This window comes from Physella acuta, unplaced genomic scaffold, assembly GCF_028476545.2.
Source record: "Physella acuta isolate Inbredline_101_S28 unplaced genomic scaffold, ASM2847654v3 ptg000952l, whole genome shotgun sequence".
Classification (NCBI taxonomy): Eukaryota; Metazoa; Mollusca; class Gastropoda; family Physidae; genus Physella; species Physella acuta.
In genome coordinates this window covers 170,008-190,312 of record NW_026732469.1, presented here as the reverse complement: position 1 = coordinate 190,312, position 20,305 = coordinate 170,008, and the positions used below count along the sequence as shown (strand labels likewise).

At 33.5% G+C, this 20,305-nt stretch overlaps 1 protein-coding gene across 1 annotated transcript; it reads left to right on the top strand.

The window, feature by feature from the left end:
• The first annotated feature begins 14,354 nt into the window (after positions 1-14,354).
• LOC131953799 (uncharacterized) lies at positions 14,355-18,366 on the top strand. Its single transcript, XM_059317171.1, has 6 exons — positions 14,355-14,444; positions 14,886-15,030; positions 16,066-16,205; positions 16,352-16,457; positions 17,755-17,919; positions 18,209-18,366. Exons 1-5 carry the CDS (start codon positions 14,366-14,368, stop codon positions 17,891-17,893), a joined length of 609 nt encoding a protein of 202 aa, XP_059173154.1. The 5' UTR covers positions 14,355-14,365; the 3' UTR covers positions 17,894-17,919; positions 18,209-18,366.
• Positions 18,367-20,305: the final 1,939 nt, after the last annotated feature.

Genomic DNA, 20,305 nt, shown 5'->3' with positions numbered 1-20,305 from the left:
ACGCTGTATTGTTTATCAAATCGCTCTTTTTAAAAAAATATTTGTCAGTGTTTTTCTTGATTATTATTCTGTACTCGACATTTTAAAAGGAAATCGCTATAATCATGTTATCTTTATCTTTTATTCGTGTTCCTTTTCAAGATTAAGGGTATAAATTATATTAAATGTAAAAAATATTATTAAGTCTTACTTTCTATACTATATGCCCACAACACGTTCTTACAAGCTGGATTTTTCCTATTAATATTGCACAATCAATATTTCGAGTAAAATATCATTGTGGCATATAACTTTACAATAATTTTTAGGTTAAAATTACCGAACATCTAAATTAAACATATGTGGACATGCGGGATCTAAGTATTATATTTTACAAACGTTACCACACACACACACAGCCTAGCGATAAATTGTAAACTTAAAAAACTTCTTGTAATTTTAAAACCAAAGTTTAATTTAAAGTAATAAGAAATTGAAATCAATTAATGCAGTTTTAAAAATATTGTTTGTCCTTGTACAAGTCTACCTTATCTAGCTGCGAGTGTTTTACATGAAAAGCTGTTATAAGATTTTGCATTTACAAAAACCTAAACAAGAAATTTTAGTATTACAAATAAAAGATACATTTAACTGCTAGAATAGTTGCCACTGTTGGATTGGGGGAAAATAAACTTTAAGTGTCTGTTTTCATGAATTCATTTTCGTAATAAACAACATACTTTTACACCAGAAAAGAAAGTAATAAATGGTGTACTTTAAAAGATGCTTTTAGGAAAATTTGTTACGCCATGGTTTTCCACAGAAAAATTGACATGATAGAAACTCCTTTTTGAAATAAGAAATGTAGCATCATTCATAAAAATAAGCGAAAAGAGTCATCTGATCTTGATAAAGATCATGGTTGTTGGACCAAGAAGTATTGAGTTCGAACCCCCTAAAAAATTAGCTGCGGAAAAAGGTTATTCATTAGTAAATGAATTATTTAAACATTATTTATTGTCAATTGTTATTAATAAATGAATCATTTAGGAGAAGGGGTGGGTGGTGGTGAGGGTCTGGTCTGTCTTTTGTAAATCAATAAACAAAACTTGACGTCATTTGTGGATGTTCCCTAAATCGGAAGGTTATCTGAAACTTGAGTTGGACACACACAGTTGTACATGTGAAAAACATGTTTGAGTCTGTTATACATTACTACATCATTCAACCTATCACCGTGAAATTTGCGGGAATGTGGGGTGGCTTAAATTTTTGGGAGGAACTATAGTTAATAAGGACAGTCTTTGAAGCAGACTTCAAGCAAAATTAATAATAATGTTTAAAGCTTTGTAAATAACACATTTATAGCACCTATTTAGTTCATGATTTTGTTTATAAACATGTTTCTAACTACACTATCGGCCGTTGTTGTGTATACTCTATATACAAACATTGCTTGTATGAAGTAATCCCTGGATAAAATAGCCGAAAATAGCTAGCACATTTACGTAAATTGATATATCAAGTTGCATTTGATGAGTTCAATCATCCGTTAGCTGGTTTTTCCAATGATTATTGCACAACCAATGCATCAAGTAAAATATCATTGAGAGGCATAACTTTACAATAATTTTAACGCTAAAATTGCCTAGCATCTAAATTAAACATATGTGGACATGCGGGATCTAAGTATTATATTTTACAAACGTTACCACACACACACACAGCCTAGCGAAAAATTAAAAACCTAAAAACTTCTTGTAATTTTAAAATCAAAGTTTAATTTAAACCAATAAGAAACTGAAATCCGTAAATACACATTAAAAATATTATTTGTCCCAGTACTAGTCTACCTTATCTAGCTGCGAGTGTTTTACATGAAAAGCTGTTATACGGTTCTGAATTTACAAAAACCTAAACAAGAAATTTTAGTTTTAAAAATTAAAGATACATTTAACAGCTAGAATAGTTGCCATTGTTGGATTGGGGGAAAAATACTTTAAGTGTCTGTTCTCATGAATTAATGTTCGTAATAAACAACATACTTTTACACCAGAAAAGAAAATAATAAATGGTGTACTTTGAAAGATGCTTTTAGAAAATTTTGTTACGCCATGGGTTTCCACAGAAAAATTGACATGATAGAAACTCCTTTTTAAAATAAGAAATGTAGCATCATTCATAAAGATAAGCGAAAAGAGTCATCTGATCTTGATAAAGATCATGGTTGTTGGACCAAGAAGTATTGAGTTTGAACCCCGGGCAGTATAGGCTCCTCTATAGGGGAATGCTACTCATTTAGGTCAGACAACTCCAAAAATAAACACCTGCTACCTTGATAGTTTGTTCTTAGTTGGATAAAGGCGATAATAACTAACACAAAAAGATAAACAGGCTGAAATTGGAGTCATCGGCGAATAAGTGGACACGTAATAAATAATTGTGTAGGAGTGAATCTCTTCCAACACTGCAATTAAGATCGTCTCTGAAGTAAACTTCAAGCAAAATTACAGAAGAAATTACAGTGTATACAACATTTAAAATATTTGCAGCTCTGTTAAAAATCAAAAATTAAAAATCAAATTTGAGAATTCTCAGTTCTGGTGTAAATTATGTGTTATTTTACAGTTCGGAAAGCTGGCTATCAATAATAGATGGGATGGAAATGAATACAATGCTTTATAGATAGATTTTTACTGTGAATATTAAATAAATGGTTCTACAGCGTAGTCAACCTAACTCAGCACTTTAGGTAAGGAGATGACAAGTTTAAGTGAATCAGTAGATTCGGTAAACTATGAGCAGATATGTTTACAAATCAAGACACACACATTCATAAAAAAATCATAATATAAAAAACCAGCTGCCGGTAGAGTGTTGAAAAAAAGGCATGAAATTAATAAGGAATAATGTGTTAGAAAATGAAAAACAAAGTAGTTCAAAAAAGTATAGAATTTTGGTTGAAATTGGCTATAGCATACAGATATTTTGCAGTGACCAAGAAGAATATTGTATATCTATCTATCTATATACTACTAAAACTCAAGTTTGCTTACATGTTTGAATATTTATTTGTTTGTTTGTCTGATTTGGTACTGTAAGGAAACTGCTCTATATGGGGGGCTGTAAAATAGTATGTAGGTAGAGAACAATTTTTGATTGCAAACAGACTGTTAATCACACATTATTTAAAGACGTTAATTAATTTATTGATTTATTCATAGGTAGATTAACCACATTAATTTTAAATTTTTAGAACAATGGCTTACTTTTGACTGAATAGTGACGTTTGATAACTCATTTTTTTCTTTTTTTTTTTTTTTTTTTTTTTTTGTTATTTGGGAGAATTTGCATTATGCGTAGAGCTGTAAAATAGGATTTTGGGTGGTAAATATTGTTCTTTCTTAAATACACTGGTAACTACAAACTAATTTAAAGCCGTTAATTAATTTATTGATGTATTCATTGGTAAATTAACCACAATAATTATAAAAGTTTAGAAAAATGACTTTAGAAATAGTAAAAAGTTTTTTTTTTACAACTTTTTCAATAACTTTTTCTTAAGGTCTATATGTGATCTAGCATTCTCTTCCACTGAAGGTGACCTCGAATACATTTTTTAGAAATATTCTAAAAATCTTTAAAAATGACCGCCTTCTGGAGACAAGTTGGACTAAATTACATAAATTACTCTCAGATATGTGCTAAAGTTGTAAGGAGGGTCCTCAAAGAGCCTCACAAGACAAATGTGTTTGGAAGAGATGACAGTGTCATTAAAACAGCCAAATGGGAAAATGGAAAAATAGTTAAAACAGTTGCAGCACAAGGAAAAGAATAGACTTTTTAGGACAAATTTATATATGGATCAGTAGCGTACGCAGGGGGGGGGGGAGCAGGGGGAGCGGCCGCTCCCCCTCTGGCCATTTTCAGCAAAGTGGCGCCTTTTTGGAAACTTTTTAAACTCAAAGTTTTAAACAATGATATTTGTTAAAAAAAATATTTTTGGTCAGCACATCTATGTAAATCACAAGATTTCTTTTCATGCAGCAATTAAGCATTATTGTACTAGTCTAGTAGTGTCTACGTTTACAACACGTATTAACAGCTGCATCAGTTTGCCATTCTAAAAATAACCATTACGATGCATTGCAATGTTTAAAAAACCTCTACGGGTAGTACCACTTGGCAAAAGGGGTGTTAGGTTTAAGGCAACTTTATAATGTATTTGCTTACGAATAATTGAATTAGAAAATGTTATAAAACTTCACACATAATTACATTGTATATACAGTTTGAATCGTGTGATTAATTTAAAAATAAAAATTACAATACAGAAACAAATACAATTGATGTGGCACCTATTTAAATTTACTTATGAGCAAACTGCGTAGTGGTGGGGACATTTTGACAAGGTCAACAACGTCATTACGATGAAGTAGTAGTATTCTTACAGTTTGGGCGATAGTGATTACGATTACAAATTATATGAAACAGTTACAACCCCCCCCCCCCCACATGGACCCCTCTGTAAAAAAAAATATTGTCATAATACCACTGCTACTTATTTAAATCTATTTCTGTAATATATATTTGTGTAATATAATTATATTTGTGTAATATATATGTATGTTTAGAACAGTCATCTAAAAAAACTGACGCCATGTTCACTCTGAGTTGGTTATCTCCCCCCCCCCCCCCCCCCCACACACACCTCTCTACCACAATTGTGTAGAGCGACATTAATGTCACACCTAGGTATACACTGGGTTGGATAATTGACCTAAAGTGAACGGACAGTGGTGAATGAAGTTAACCCCCGCCCCCCCCCCCCCAACCCACCCCGAACTGATCTGTTAAGTACATGTAGAAAAACGCGTAATGATGTACCAAAGTACCATGCCGCCAGAAAATTAGCATTTTAAAAGTAAAACTCTGTGAATATTGTTTTTGCAATTACCAGTAAAAAGGTGTGTGAGCAAAACAGTGATCTAACCCATACCTATCACGATGTTAAAAAACGATCTTTAGAGAACACAAAGAAGCAGTAGTTAATTAAAATATATGATCTGAACTAAAAGACCAATATTTAGTTAAATGTTTTTTTATTATATCGAAAAGCGTGCTTTTATACCAACTCTGATTTTAAAAACTTTCATTATGCTGTAATACTTTAGCATTTATGATGACGATATATTAAATTCTGATGGTAGACAAAAACATTTTGTAAACCCGAATAGTGTTAAACAATTTCATTATATTCTAAAGTAATTATTTATTTGTTTTGACATTTATAATTAAATGTGTGTATATATATATATATATATATATATATATATATATATATATATATATATATATATATATATATATATATATATATTTATATTAAGAGAGTGATTATTTCCCCTATTTCACTTGTTAAATGGCACATAACCAGTTGACACGTAACGCTTAATTGTGTTGGAGGCGTGGTCGAGTCGGCAAAAAGCTCATGGTTGATACATTCGAATAGTCTCGAGTTCAAACCCACTGGCAGATAAATCTCGATCCCCTTCAACACTAATAATTAAGAACGAAGAAGAAGAAAGACTTGTTAAATAATTGCCCAGGAATTATTATGTAAGAAACTTTTTTTACAAGAATTACAAAAGAGATTGTGTTACGTTCATTTTTTTTGTTGTAGTATATATATATATATATATATATATATATATATATATATATATATATATATATATATATATACATATATATATATATATATATATATATATACATATATATATATATATATATATATATATATATATATATATATATATATATATATATATATATATATATATATATATATTGTTTAGATTGATACAATTTTTGTTTTGTCGGTCTACATTGTCAGTTTTTTCTTATTTCTTCAGAGGGCTACTTTCAATTTATTTTATATCATAGCGAAGTAATGACATACATCTAGTAATTATATATATATATATATATATATATATATATATATATATATATATATATATATATATATATATATATATATATATATATATATATATATATATATATATATATATATATATATATATATATATATATATACATAATACACGTATGTAGAAAGTGTTAAAAATTCGGCACCTTCTTTTGCTCTTTTCGCTCCCCTTACAACGAAAACCTGGATACGCCTCAGATATGGATGTTGAATGGTCGCCAACTTGGATTGCTTGTCGTCATGAATGGGACTTTTTCTTATAGCTAGCTCTGTAAACAATTTTACTGCAAACTTCCTGTTTTCTATTATATTATTCAATGGAAATTTGTCAGTGTTCTTATGAACAAATGTTTTATTCATATGAATAACAAAAAAAAAATATAACAAAAAAAAAAGTCTATATGCGATCTATCATTGACTCCTCAGCTAAGGACAGAGCACAGTAAACTAAGCAGTTTGCACACCTTATTTTAGTCTAGTTCTTATGCTTTTTATTTTCTCCCTTTATATGCATGTTGATGTTCATGTCTTTGATGTTGTGTAAAATCTATCAATTAAATTATTATTACTGAAAAGAAAAAAAAAGAAAAAAAGGCCTATATGTGAATGATAAGGTTGACTATAAGGACCTCGCGGGGCACAGCGCAGGTGAAGTAGAGCTCACCGGTTTCTATGTTCTCAGCATATGAAGTGATAGTATGGTCAGAGCCATGCTCGGCCGGAATCTTTTTTATTAAATACAAAAATGTCTGAGACTTGGCGGGGAACTGGGCAGGTGAAGTAGAGTTTAGTAGAGTTTTTAAAATATAAAAAACGTCTTTTTGAATGTGGGGTCTGGTTACTTTGGGATAATAAGTGCTGGCAGACGTGATACCATTTATGGATGACCCCCCGAAACCCACAGTTATCTAACTAGATAACGGGTAGTCTAGTCGAATATAAAAATTCCTGTTTTACTCATTTGAAATGGGAATGTCTGTGTGTTGTTATTGTCTGTTTTAAAACAAATACAAAGTAGCTGTTACGGGTCCGTTGTAGGTTAGATCAGAATAGGTTAGAATAATCTAGAACGTAGAGTAGATGCGTGTGTGAGTTGAGTTAACCCCAGGGTGTTTCCGTACTGTTATCCCAAGTTCGAGTGCGGGTAGAAAACCTGGAGTGAACGTTTGTTAGGGGACTTGCTGGTAGCGACTAGGGTGGTGGGCTTGTGGTGTAATCGGGGGAATGAAAAATGTAATTAAGGCTTGAACATGCCTTGAATGGTGTTCGGAGTTGTACCAAATGTCGACCGTAACAGTAGCCATTCGCCATGTCCAGACTACATTAGAATATTCAAGTGTATGTGATATATCACGATCCATTGCCAGCAGCGATTCCTGTTAACTCTAAAATCGTCAACCAATTATCACTGTTTTGTCTGTCAACGATATCTGTCAACACAATACTTAGAGGTTTATTAAAGTAGGCCCCTTATAACAAAACCATAGTATTATGCATTTAGAGTTTAGAGTAATTCGACGTAGCTTGATTAAATATCGTTATTGAGTGAGACAAAGCAATTTTCTGGTTATTGTTTTTTTTATCTATTTGTTTTGATAAAATCAATAAACTTGGTTTAATCACTTGACGAAATATGTTTTGCTTAAATGTAAGCAACTCCATACATATTTTGCTTTCAACAAAATAGCTTGGTTATATCCCTTAACAGAGTAATTTCTTATATGAAAGCGTAAACAACTCTAATATATATTTTAGTGTGATCAATATAGCTTGGTTATATCCCCTTACGAAAAGAAAACAACTACATTCTGCGGTTTTTTCATGAAGGGAAATGGCTAACATACATATTTTGGTGTGCAGGTCGGCGCTTGCTATAATGAGAACTAAACGGTCGCCTAGGGCGCTATCTATAAGGGGGCGCAAAAATGTGTAATCGCTGTTATTAAAAAGTAGCTAATAATTAATATCACAGGAGGGGTGACAGGCTAAACTAAACTATTATATAACACAGGAGGGGTGACAGGCTAAACTAAACTATTATATAACACAGGAGGGGTGACAGGCTAAACTAAACTATTATATAACACAGGAGGGGTGACAGGCTAAACTAAACTATTATATAACACAGGAGGGGTGACAGGCTAAACTAAACTATTATATAACACAGGAGGGGTGACAGGCTAAACTAAACTATTATATAACACAGGAGGGGTGGCAGGCTAAAGTAAACTATTATATAACACAGGAGGGATGAAAGGCTAAACTAAACTATTATATAACACAGGAGGGGTGACAGGCTAAACTAAACTAACATGTGTCACAGGAGGGGTGACAGGCTAAACTAAACTAACATATGTCACAGGAGGGGTGACAGGCTAAACTAAACTATTATATAACACAGGAGGGGTGACAGGCTAAACTAAACTATTATATAACACAGAAGGGGTGACAGGCTAAACTAAACTAACATATGTCACAGGAGGGGTGACAGGCTAAACTAAAGTATTATATAACACAGGAGGGGTGACAGGCTAAACTAAACTATTTTATAACACAGGAGGGGTGACAGGCTAAACTAAACTAACATATGTCACAGGAGGGGTGACAGGCTAAACTAAACTATTATATAACACAGGAGGGGTGACAGGCTAAACTAAACTATTATATAACACAGGAGGGGTGACAGGCTAAACTAAACTATTATATAACACAGGAGGGGTGACAGGCTAAACTAAACTATTATATAACACAGGAGGGGTGACAGGCTAAACTAAACTATTATATAACACAGGAGGGGTGACAGGCTAAACTAAACTATTATATAACACAGGAGGGGTGACAGGCTAAACTAAACTATTATATAACACAGGAGGGGTGGCAGGCTAAAGTAAACTAACATGTGTCACAGGAGGGGTGACAGGCTAAACTAAACTAACATATGTCACAGGAGGGGTGACAGGCTAAACTAAACTATTATATAACACAGGAGGGGTGACAGGCTAAACTAAACTATTATATAACACAGGAGGGGTGACAGGCTAAACTAAACTAACATATGTCACAGGAGGGGTGACAGGCTAAACTAAACTATTATATAACACAGGAGGGGTGACAGGCTAAACTAAACTATTTTATAACACAGGAGGGGTTACAGGCTAAACTAAACTAACATATGTCACAGGAGGGGTGACAGGCTAAACTAAACTATTATATAACACAGGAGGGGTGACAGGCTAAACTAAACTATTATATAACACAGGAAGGGTGACAGGCTAAACTAAACTATTGTATAACACAGGAGGGGTGACAGGCTAAACTAAACTATTATATAACACAGGAGGGGTGACAGGCTAAACTAAACTATTATATAACACAGGAGGGGTGACAGGCTAAACTCAACTATTATATAACACAGGAAGGGTGACAGGCTAAACTAAACTATTTTATAACACAGGAGGGGTGACAGGCTAAACTAAACTAACATATGTCACAGGAGGGGTGACAGGCTAAACTAAACTATTATATAACACAGGAGGGGTGACAGGCTAAACTAAACTAACATATGTCACAGGAGGGGTGACAGGCTAAACTAAACTATTATATAACACAGGAGGGGTGACAGTCTAAACTAAACTATTATATAACACAGGAAGGGTGACAGGCTAAACTAAACTATTATATAACACAGGAGGGGTGACAGGCTAAACTAAACTATTATATAACACAGGAGGGGTGACAGGCTAAACTAAACTATTATATAACACAGGAGGGGTGACAGGCTAAACTAAACTAACATGTGTCACAGGAGGGGTGACAGGCTAAACTAAACTAAAATATGTCACTGGAGGGATGACACGCTAAACTAAACTATTATATAACACAGGAGGGGTGACAGGCTAAACTAAACTAACATATGTCACAGGAGGGGTGACAGGCTAAACTAAACTATTATATAACACAGGAGGGGTGACAGGCTAAACTAAACTATTTTATAACACAGGAGGGGTGACAGGCTAAACTAAACTAACATATGTCACAGGAGGGGTGACAGGCTAAACTAAACTATTATATAACACAGGAGGGGTGACAGGCTAAACTAAACTATTATATAACACAGGAAGGGTGACAGGCTAAACTAAACTATTATATAACACAGGAGGGGTGACAGGCTAAACTAAACTATTATATAACACAGGAGGGGTGACAGGCTAAACTAAACTATTATATAACACAGGAGGGGTGACAGGCTTAACTCAACTATTATATAACACAGGAAGAGTGACATGCTAAACTAAACTATTTTATAACACAGGAGGGGTGACAGGCTAAACTAAACTAACATATGTCACAGGAGGGGTGACAGGCTAAACTAAACTATTATATAACACAGGAGGGGTGACAGGCTAAACTAAACTAACATATGTCACATGAGGGGTGACAGGCTAAACTAAACTATTATATAACACAGGAGGGGTGACAGGCTAAACTAAACTATTATATAACACAGGAGGGGTGACAGGCTAAACTAAACTATTATATAACACAGGAAGGGTGACAGGCTAAACTAAACTATTATATAACACAGGAGGGGTGACAGGCTAAACTAAACTATTATATAACACAGGAGGGGTGACAGGCTAAACTAAACTATTATATAACACAGGAGGGGTGACAGGCTAAACTAAACTATTATATAACACAGGAGGGGTGACAGGCTAAACTAAACTAAAATATGTCACTGGAAGGGTGACACGCTAAACTAAACTATTATATAACACAGGAAGGGCGACATACTAACTTATACTAACCTAACACAAAACTCACACAAACCTACAACTATCAACGTTTTGATTTTGGCAGCTGTTCTGGGGAAGACATATCTCGTTACAAATTTGTCCTTAATTATGTAGACTCATCTACGATTGCTGGTCTGAAGTAATCATAGTAGCGTTAAAATCGAGCGTACTTCACGACTATTGCCTATAATTTACCTAACGTTAACTTTAGTATTATATTTTTTTGGAGTATAACTTTCAGTTGCCGTATGTTTTTATCATCTCCAAGCTCTATTGGGTATTCCTAATTGCGATACATGGTTTTATAGCGTACACTATTACAACCGATTTAGCTGGAACTGGTTCTAGATTGCTCACACGTGCACATGCAGACACATACATACATACACATACATAAACGTACATACGAACATATGCACACAGTCTGTCAGTAAATGCATAAAGTTTAAAAACTTTTCTATTCGGAGTGGTCGAGTCGGTAAAGCTCATGTTTACCAAATGAAAAAGTCTCGAGTTCGAACCCGCGGGCAGATGAGGCTGGATAGTTGGGGACAGCAACTCTTTTTGGAGAGACAACTCCTAACTCAAAGCCAAGAAATATCCAAGATGATTTATGTTATCCTGAGCAGTTGTTGAATGTCTTGCTTATATCCGTATGTTGTTTTTGTAGCCTGACATACTTAAGACCCAACGAGTACTTTTTTTTTAGTTCTAACGTTTAGTCACTGGATTATAATACTATATTGTGGTCTTAATGTATGTAAGGTGTGTTCGTATTGTATTATAATCTATCGTATTTTAAGCGACAATTGTGTCAATTTTCAGCTTGGTTCGTATGTTTTAATATGCACATGTTAATGACTTCACTACGAGTACTATCGAATAAATTGCAACACTTACAAATTAATAACAAAGACTTGAATAATTGAATCTATTGAAATATTTTGCTAGACTAAATTAAGACAATACCCTAATAAACTTTGTAGTACCATCTATAGTTGTTCAATCTCAGCAAAACTCAGAGGCGTAGCGAGGGGGGGGGGGGGGCGGTGGGACAATTGTTCCCGGGCGCTTACCTTAGGGGCGCCAAAATGGGTTGCAAAAGTAAATTGAAAGCTTGAGAGGGGGGGTGGAAATCGAAAGCTTAAGGTGGGGGGGGGGGGGTGCAAATCGAAAGTTTGGGCCCGGGCGCCGGGAAGGGTCGCTACACCTCTGGCAAAATCACCCCACAAACTAGCTGTAACGGTACTTATCCCGTCTCCATGGAGGATTAAGACAGACAGACCGACGACAAAGTGACGACAGACAGACAAAGAAAGGAAGTTAAAAATAAAAACTTGTAAAAGTACCCGTGATTGTTTTCAGTAAAAAATTCCGTTTTTTTAATACACATTTGTTATTATTTAACTTTACTTACTTTACAAATATTACTGTACTCGAAACAATCATACCCTCATTTTCTTTTAAAGTATAGCTGTTTGCGTTATAGAATGATTTAATAACCTGCTGTCAATTAAGACAGGCATTTTAAGATGCTCGAGAAGATTAATTATCGTGTTAATATTAAAAGATATTTCAGTTGAAAATGGCAATCTTTTCATCTTGATGAATACTAGTTTTAAAAATGAAGTTTAGTGAATTTAGAATAATACAACAGCTGTCTTCATTTGTATATTTGTTCAGCAATACAAAGCTAGTTAAACTATGGGTCTATGTTGTAAAGACTCCATTTACCAATTCTAATTTCAAGTAATCCAAGAAGCGATTGGCTGAAAATTGCTACAAATTTACGTAATGTTATATTTCGAGTTATATTTTGTGGTGTTTATTGATCGGTTGGTTCGCAAGCTCTACAAGGCTACAAGTGTTGAGGCGAGTCAAATTACGATGCGTTTAGCGCTGACTCGTGCATGCTGTTAGTGCATGCTGTATGTTTCTAGATTTGTTTACACGTGCACGCACATGCACACACACACACACACGCAAATATAAACACACACATAAACATAAACACACACAGCCATTCAATACTTTCAAAAAAAAATTTCCGTCCATTTCAACTCAAACGTGCATTAAAAGCGATAATAAATAAAATCATAACAACATATAGGTAGTTTCTTCATCTTTCTCTTTTCCCTTTAGTGCCCAAGAACATAGGACACTTGACTAGAGTTTATGTGTTTCAGGGACCTCGGCATATGATAAGGATAGTGTGTAAGGTACCCATCCCAGCTGGGTGGATCATAATGAAAACCACAGAAGATTGCAAAAATTGAATTCAATAAATACTTTCTGGGCGTATACTGACCATATGCTATCATACACCGAGGTCATAGAAACAGGTGATCCCTACATAACTGGCCGCATGGACCGTCTTGATAAAACGCTGGAAGAAAAAAAAAGTCTACACCTGGGAATTACAGTTGATAGTCTAAGACCCCCACCAGATACTCGCATGCATACCATCCCCCGCGAACAGATCGCTGGTCATCGGCAAATCATGTCACTGGCTTGACCAACACGTGTACACCTAATGCACTGTCCAGTCTGAATAGAGGGACTAGTCACGTATTACGAAGAGTACAGGTGTATGTAAGGGGGAGGAGAACCTGATTAGCTCTCTTACTTTACTTATTGGATTTCGCAGGTGGAGTTGAGAGCCGTCATCCCAACTTCCATGAGCTTGCTTTTGTATCATTTACTTAGTTTATTATTCTTTTACTGCTTCGTTTATTGTAACTCATATTTTTCTATCAATGCTTACCAAGTAAACCAATTGTTTCTTAACTCTAATACATTCTCATATAGCATACTCTATACTTCGTGTTTTGAGTATATTATGATTTTATTACACAGGCAGTACGCTGCATTGCGTTGACACGTAGTCACCTGACCGTATTATTAAGTTTAGTTGCCCGCTGTAAACCTTTGCGAAGACAAGCGGTCATTAGGCTTGGCTATCAGCATTGCTACTGCCTGCTGTTACTAGAAACTGTAATATTGTTATCCTTTGTCCTGTTGTGACTCACCTCACGTGGCGGTAGACTTGACTTTACCTATTGCACAGTAAACATTTATCCTGCCCGTGTATCAGCCACTAAGCATTAGATACCAACATTGTAAATATGTCCTACTATATATTTACATTTTAAGAGAAGAAAAGTGGCTCAGACCTTTCTACCGGTTGATTTATATATTTTACTGATTATTTTCATTATAACGGTACAGTTATCATTTCTACCTTATTACATGGTAGGTTCTTTGACCATTTACCAACGACAATCGTAATAAACATAGATTTGTTAATTCCACAAACTTAGACTTGCTACACCATAACATAGGTCTGGGTAGGCAGGCGTATGGTTTCACGTTTCATTGCCAACAAACGCACGTGCTGATTCTGTAATTGTCTAATCTTTAATGTCGTAATCATGTAAACGATATCAGAATGGCGATAATCACGTTCAGTCACAACATATTTTAAGTGGGTAATTTCTTGATAATTTAGCAAGTGTTACTCTGTATCTGTCTGTGTGTCTGTCTGTATAAATAACACCATGTAAGAGTCTTTTTTCAATTCCAAGCCAAGAAAATGTCCAAGATGAATTCTGTCCTTCTATGCAGCGTGATGAATGTCTTGCTGATAATCAGCACAGTTGTTTCTGAAGCTGGTGAGTTTAATTCATTTTAAATCATGTAGTACTTAGCGTTTCCTGTCGTCTTTAGTTTAATTCTTAAAACATTTTTCTCCATGTCGGCATTGTGAATTTCGGAGATTTGTCCAACATAGACATTTTTATTTAACTTCATCTAGCTAGAATGTGCAATGGGGTTAGGTTCATTTCATCATATTTTCCAGTTCGTGTCGAAGACACATGTTTCAGATGATATGTACTATGCCAAACCGCCTTTGCTTTCCCTAACGTTATTCAGGTACTAACATTAGAGATAGGTGGACACAGAAACATGGATTAGAACTCGATACTTTCGGGTTAGATCTAACGCTTGGCAACACCTTCTCCTTCGGCTTATATACGAACTAATTAACATTGTACTTCGCTTTTTAAAATGATATTTTTGAAATATATAAAAACTTTCCATGCATGTCAAAGATGCTCAAAGTGACGAAGACTACGACGCCTACTACTATGAAACTGACCAATGTCGATTACTTTTGCGGTGCTGGAACGACCAGGTTGATAATTTTGTTGGCGACCGATATTATCTTAGGAACACAACGGTTTTTCATTTCTGCGAGTGAGTAACAAGTGATTTGTTTCAAACCATTTTTATTTCCACTTTGATTGCAAGAGCTGGAATAAGAGCAGTGCGTCTCTCTAAAGACAAGGCTATTACTAGGGCTAGGGTAGGTTGTTGTTAAGGTTAACGTTGTAGATTAGTTTTAGTTTAAAGTTTAAGTTTAAGCTGAAGTTAAGGATGTGGATATGATGAGCGAGATAAGGATTAAATGACTAGGATGTGGATTGTTTTTGAGGATGAGGCTAATGCTGAATGTCGAGGTCGAAGCTAAGATTAAAGTTGAGATTGAGGTTTAGGTTATGTTTGAGGTTAATAATGAGGATAATGATTAGAAAGAGGTTGAGACTGAGGCTGAGGCTGAGGCTGATACTTAGGATTAGGATTAGGATTAGAATGTTTTTGCATGACTACGAACTCGCTAGTGTGTTTATAAGTATACTCTACAAAAATTAACAGAATGCAGATATCAAGATAAATTACTTACAGAACTGTTGATAATTGTTGTTTTTAAATCACATAGAAAAAGGCTAAAACAGTCTAATAATTATTCAACTTTTTAAAAATGTTTTTAAAAGTTATCTAAGCAATAAAATTATAGTTACTTTTGTAAAAATTAAATGTGTTAGGGAACCATCGATTATAATCGTTTTCATACTTTGGATTGAACTTACAATCGTTTATAATGATCATGACATTTTCAGGTTTCAACCTGAACTCTCTACCACTAAAGCTGTCTGCCCAAAGTTCAATTAAACTTTATTTACAAAATATTTACAAAATTATTTACTACCAAAACATATTTTAAAAATTGACTTGAAACAAATTCATTCTTTAAAACATTGTATTGTTTTGCCTAATTTGACGGATTTTATTTTCATGAAGAATGTGCTGCTTGAATACGCATTTGCACCTCACTTAACTCGATGTTATTTTGTAAAATAGATACATAATTTTAGAGCACCGTCTCCACAAAATATTAAGCCCAAAAGCTTTTACAACTTAGCTTTAATCTAGTGTATGAACTTATTTCAGAGTCTTGGACGAGTTCAAATTGTGTGTGGACATACACCAGGCAAATTGCAGTGACAGTGACAGTGACAGTGAGCATCACCTAAGAGCTGATAAAGTAAAAGCTATGGGCAATATAGTTTGTAACGCGGCAGGGAGGTCTGGTAATTACGTTTTCGATGTGTTCATTTTAAAATTATATCCTAACTAGTGAACGGCCTAGATGGTATTCCCATGATTTTATGGAAGTAAGTACCTCTTAAAATAAGAGCAACTATATTATTCAAACTGTATCTGTTGCTTTCACCAGCTGTTGAAGAGTTCGAAACTTTGCAGTGTACGATTGATGAGGAGAAGAAAGAGAGGTTACAGGATGCTTTAGACATGTGTTTTTACACTAACAGCATCATTTGCAGGTTGTATACCATTGCTATCGATTCAAAATACATAGATACTTACATAATCAGACAGTATATTGTTAGGAGTTTTCCTCTCAAAATAAGAATTGTATTATTGTTAATTTATGACGGAGATTACAGTTAAATATGAAGTTCTAACTTTAAAATTTAAATATTATAATACAAAAACTGATCTATCTATATTAAAAACAAAATCAATTAGCAATAATTTAATTTGATATAAACAATAATGTATACTTAAAATGTGTACTAATATTAAATAACAAAAAAATCATAAACATCATCATTATCTTTTTATTCGCGTGCCAAAGACACACGGGGCCGCCATGGAAAGCCCCCTCCACTTTTGTCAGTCACCGGCAATTTTCTTTACAGTCCCCCTATGACAGTACTACCTCTGTTAGCTGCTTCCGTCTAAGCTATTCCAAGTCTCCCTTGGCCTTTCTTGCTTTCATTTTCCTTCAGGCGTTCTGCTTAGAGCTATCCCAGCGAAGTGGTCAGTTTTCATTCTTATGAACAAAAACCATGAATGAAAATTTAATAATGTTTTGTAGACACAGGTTTTTATGGTGAAAACAATATGTGCAGGTAATTTTTCATTTCTATTCATTCTAGAACAAAACACAAAGATCGTACAAAATCCAACAATATATCGTTATAAGTATGTATCTGAAAAAAACACAAAAAAGGGTACTAAAAGTGAATTTATTTATGTGTAATAAGGGGGAAGATTTCCGTTAAATAAATATTATCCACATCTTAAACCTTAATTATTACAGTAACAAAAAATTAAAATCTCGTCTGCCTCGCTATGTTAAAAAAATCAGCTTTGCAAATATTTAATTTTAATTTTTTGAATTAATGAAAACTCTATTAATGCGTTAAAAAAGTAATATACACTTTATTACTTTTCCGTTTTGAAATGTTTCGTATTTAATTAAAAAAAACATATTAATGCGATATCCTAAATATACAAGTCTACTTTGTAACGTCAGTAATCTTACATATATAAAAAAACATTTAACTATATTTTTATAGTATATTTGCCAGGATTAAAGTTTGCATGTAAATGTGAGTATTATTGAAAAACAGCGATCTAGCTATAAATTAAACAACTGGTTTATGCGTATAAAATAAAGATTCGATACATTATTAATTTATATCGATGTATTTACAAAAATCACCGACTGTCTCTCGTGTAAACAGTACTTAAATTTGGCGTCTTTTTTTTTATTGAGTAAGGTTTAGTTGAAACCATAAATCACTATATAAAACAAAATCTTTTTGTAAAAAGCCAAGGCCCTACAGAAGCAAGGCTGTGTGTAAAGGAGGCTATACAATCTGACTGTGGCGAGAATGGTGCTCGGGTCTTTGCCAGTATAGCATGGGAAAAACACCAGAGTGTTTTATATGCTCAGCTGTGTAACCAGTAACCATATCTGTCATACCTGTGAAATAAGTGAGTCTGGTTACTCAAACTTTTAAGCTACTTGGGGTACATGTTATAGATCATTGGCAACTTATAATCTAATAAACATCATTATAAAATATATTTTGTTTCATTAATTGTCCTAACCTACATTGAAGATTATGAAAAACTAAATTATAAAATTTATTTTCATTCTGCAATATAAAAAAATTAAATAGCCAACATTGCAAGTACTTATATGCATACCTCTTATCTTAATACCAACCATAACATAGATCTAAGCATACTAATCTAAATGTATATTTTATCTTTTCTTTAGTAAGACCACACAGGTTTGATAATTAAACTAAACTCTAAAGTTTACAAGGGATTTACGTTTGTAAAGTCATATTTCATAATAAACGGCTTAAACATTATTTATAAAATATATGCTGCTTCTGAAAAATGATGATAAAATACAATTAAATACCCTGACTGTGTTTCATTTTAGTGTTTTTATTGTTTTAATGTTTTTTTAATATTATCACAAACTTTCTTTTATGGTACTTTAATTCATTTGACCCATGTCTCTTGAACTGCCTCTTTGGTCTTTGCTGTCAAGACCACATAATGTGGGTGCCTAATATCGGCTTTGGATAAAAATTCTGGTGTAATGTTAGTGTATTCGTATTGTAGCCAACTCTATCACAATTTACTATTTACAGTTATTGAACTGGTTTAATAGTTGTGAACAAACATTGTTTACGTTAATTAAAACAAATAATAGTATAATACATTATGAAAAATGTCGATACCAACAATTATGCCTAAATATTAAGCAATTTTGAAATTAGGACTCATAGTATTAAAATATAATACCTAAAATGTGTTAGTTGAAACATAACTATTTTTACTTAAATGTAAAAACGCATCGAAATACATAATTAATAGGCACTACTACTTTGCATGTATACTAAAAGCAATTTATATCTTGTTTTTTTTTTCAATCTAAATAATTTATTTTAAATTACCAAACGTAAATCTTGCGAACATTGAGCTTAACTTAAATACAGTTCATAATCTTGTTAAATGCGGGTTCATATGTGTAAGTTTTCTTGTCATGGAGGTGTTTTATTCCCGGGTGCTAAAGCCTTTGGTCGGGGACAGGGGCTACATCACGTGTTTTATCCAGCAGAAACAGTCTCTTCAGAATACTTTATTTCAAACACAAGAAAAACTCTGAACCAAAGAGGATTCATTGATCTAGTCTATTGGTGAGAATGTATATGGTTGTGTTTCTCTGGAAGAGCATTAGGGCCTGATAGTACGCTGTATTGTTTATCAAATCGCTCTTTTTTAAAAATTATTTGTCAGTGTTTTTCTTGATTATTATTCTGTACTCGACATTCTAAAAGGAAATCTCTATAATCATGTTATCTTTATCTTTTATTCGTGTTCCTTTTCAAGATTAAGGGTATAAATTATATTAAATGTTAAAAATATTATTAAGTCTTACTTTCTATACTGTATGCCCACAACAGGTTCTTACAAGCTGGATTTTTCCTATGAATATTGCACAATCAATATTTCGAGTAAACTATCATTGTGGCATATAACTTTACAATAATTTGCGCTAAAATTACCGAACATCTAAATTAAACATATGTGGACATGCGGGATCTAAGTATTATATTTTACAAACGTTACCACACACACACACAGCCTAGCGATAAATTGTAAACTTAAAAAACTTCTTGTAATTTTAAAATCAAAGTTTAATTTAAAGTAATAAGAAATTGAAATCAATTAATGCAGTTTTAAAAATATTGTTTGTCCTTGTACAAGTCTACCTTATCTAGCTGCGAGTGTTTTACATGAAAAGCTGTTATAAGATTTTGCATTTACAAAAACCTAAACAAGAAATTTTAGTATTACAAATTAAAGATACATTTAACTGCTAGAATAGTTGCCACTGTTGGATTGGGGGAAACAAACTTTAAGTGTCTGTTTTCATGAATTCATTTTCGTAATAAACAACATACTTTTACACCAGAAAGGAAAATAATAAATGGTGTACTTTAAAAGATGCTTTTAGGAAAATTTGTTACGCCATAGTTTTCCAGAGAAAAAATGACATGATAGAAACTCCTTTTTAAAATAAGAAATGTAGCATCTCTCATAAAAATAAGCGAAAAGAGTCATCTGATCTTGATAAAGATCATGGTTGTTGGACCAAGAAGTATTGAGTTCGAACCCCGGGCAGTATAGGCTCCTTTATAGGGGAATGCTACTCATTTAGGTCAGACAACTCCAAAAATAAACACCTGCTACCTTGATAGTTTGTTCTTAGTTGGATAAAGGCGATAATAACTAACACAAAAAGAAAAACAGGCTGAAATTGGATTCATCGGCGAATAAGTGGACACGTAATAAATAA

What these genes read in the sequence shown, in the direction of transcription:
- LOC131953799 (XM_059317171.1), top strand. Translation starts at nt 14,366, where the DNA reads ATGTCCAAGATGAATTCTGTCCTTCTATGCAGCGTGATGAATGTCTTG. An exon ending in ACGGTTTTTCATTTCTGCGA is followed by an intron (nt 15,031 to 16,065) that starts GTGAGTAACAAG and finishes AACTTATTTCAG; the next exon opens with AGTCTTGGACGAGTTCAAAT. An exon ending in TAACGCGGCAGGGAGGTCTG is followed by an intron (nt 16,206 to 16,351) that starts GTAATTACGTTT and finishes TGCTTTCACCAG; the next exon opens with CTGTTGAAGAGTTCGAAACT.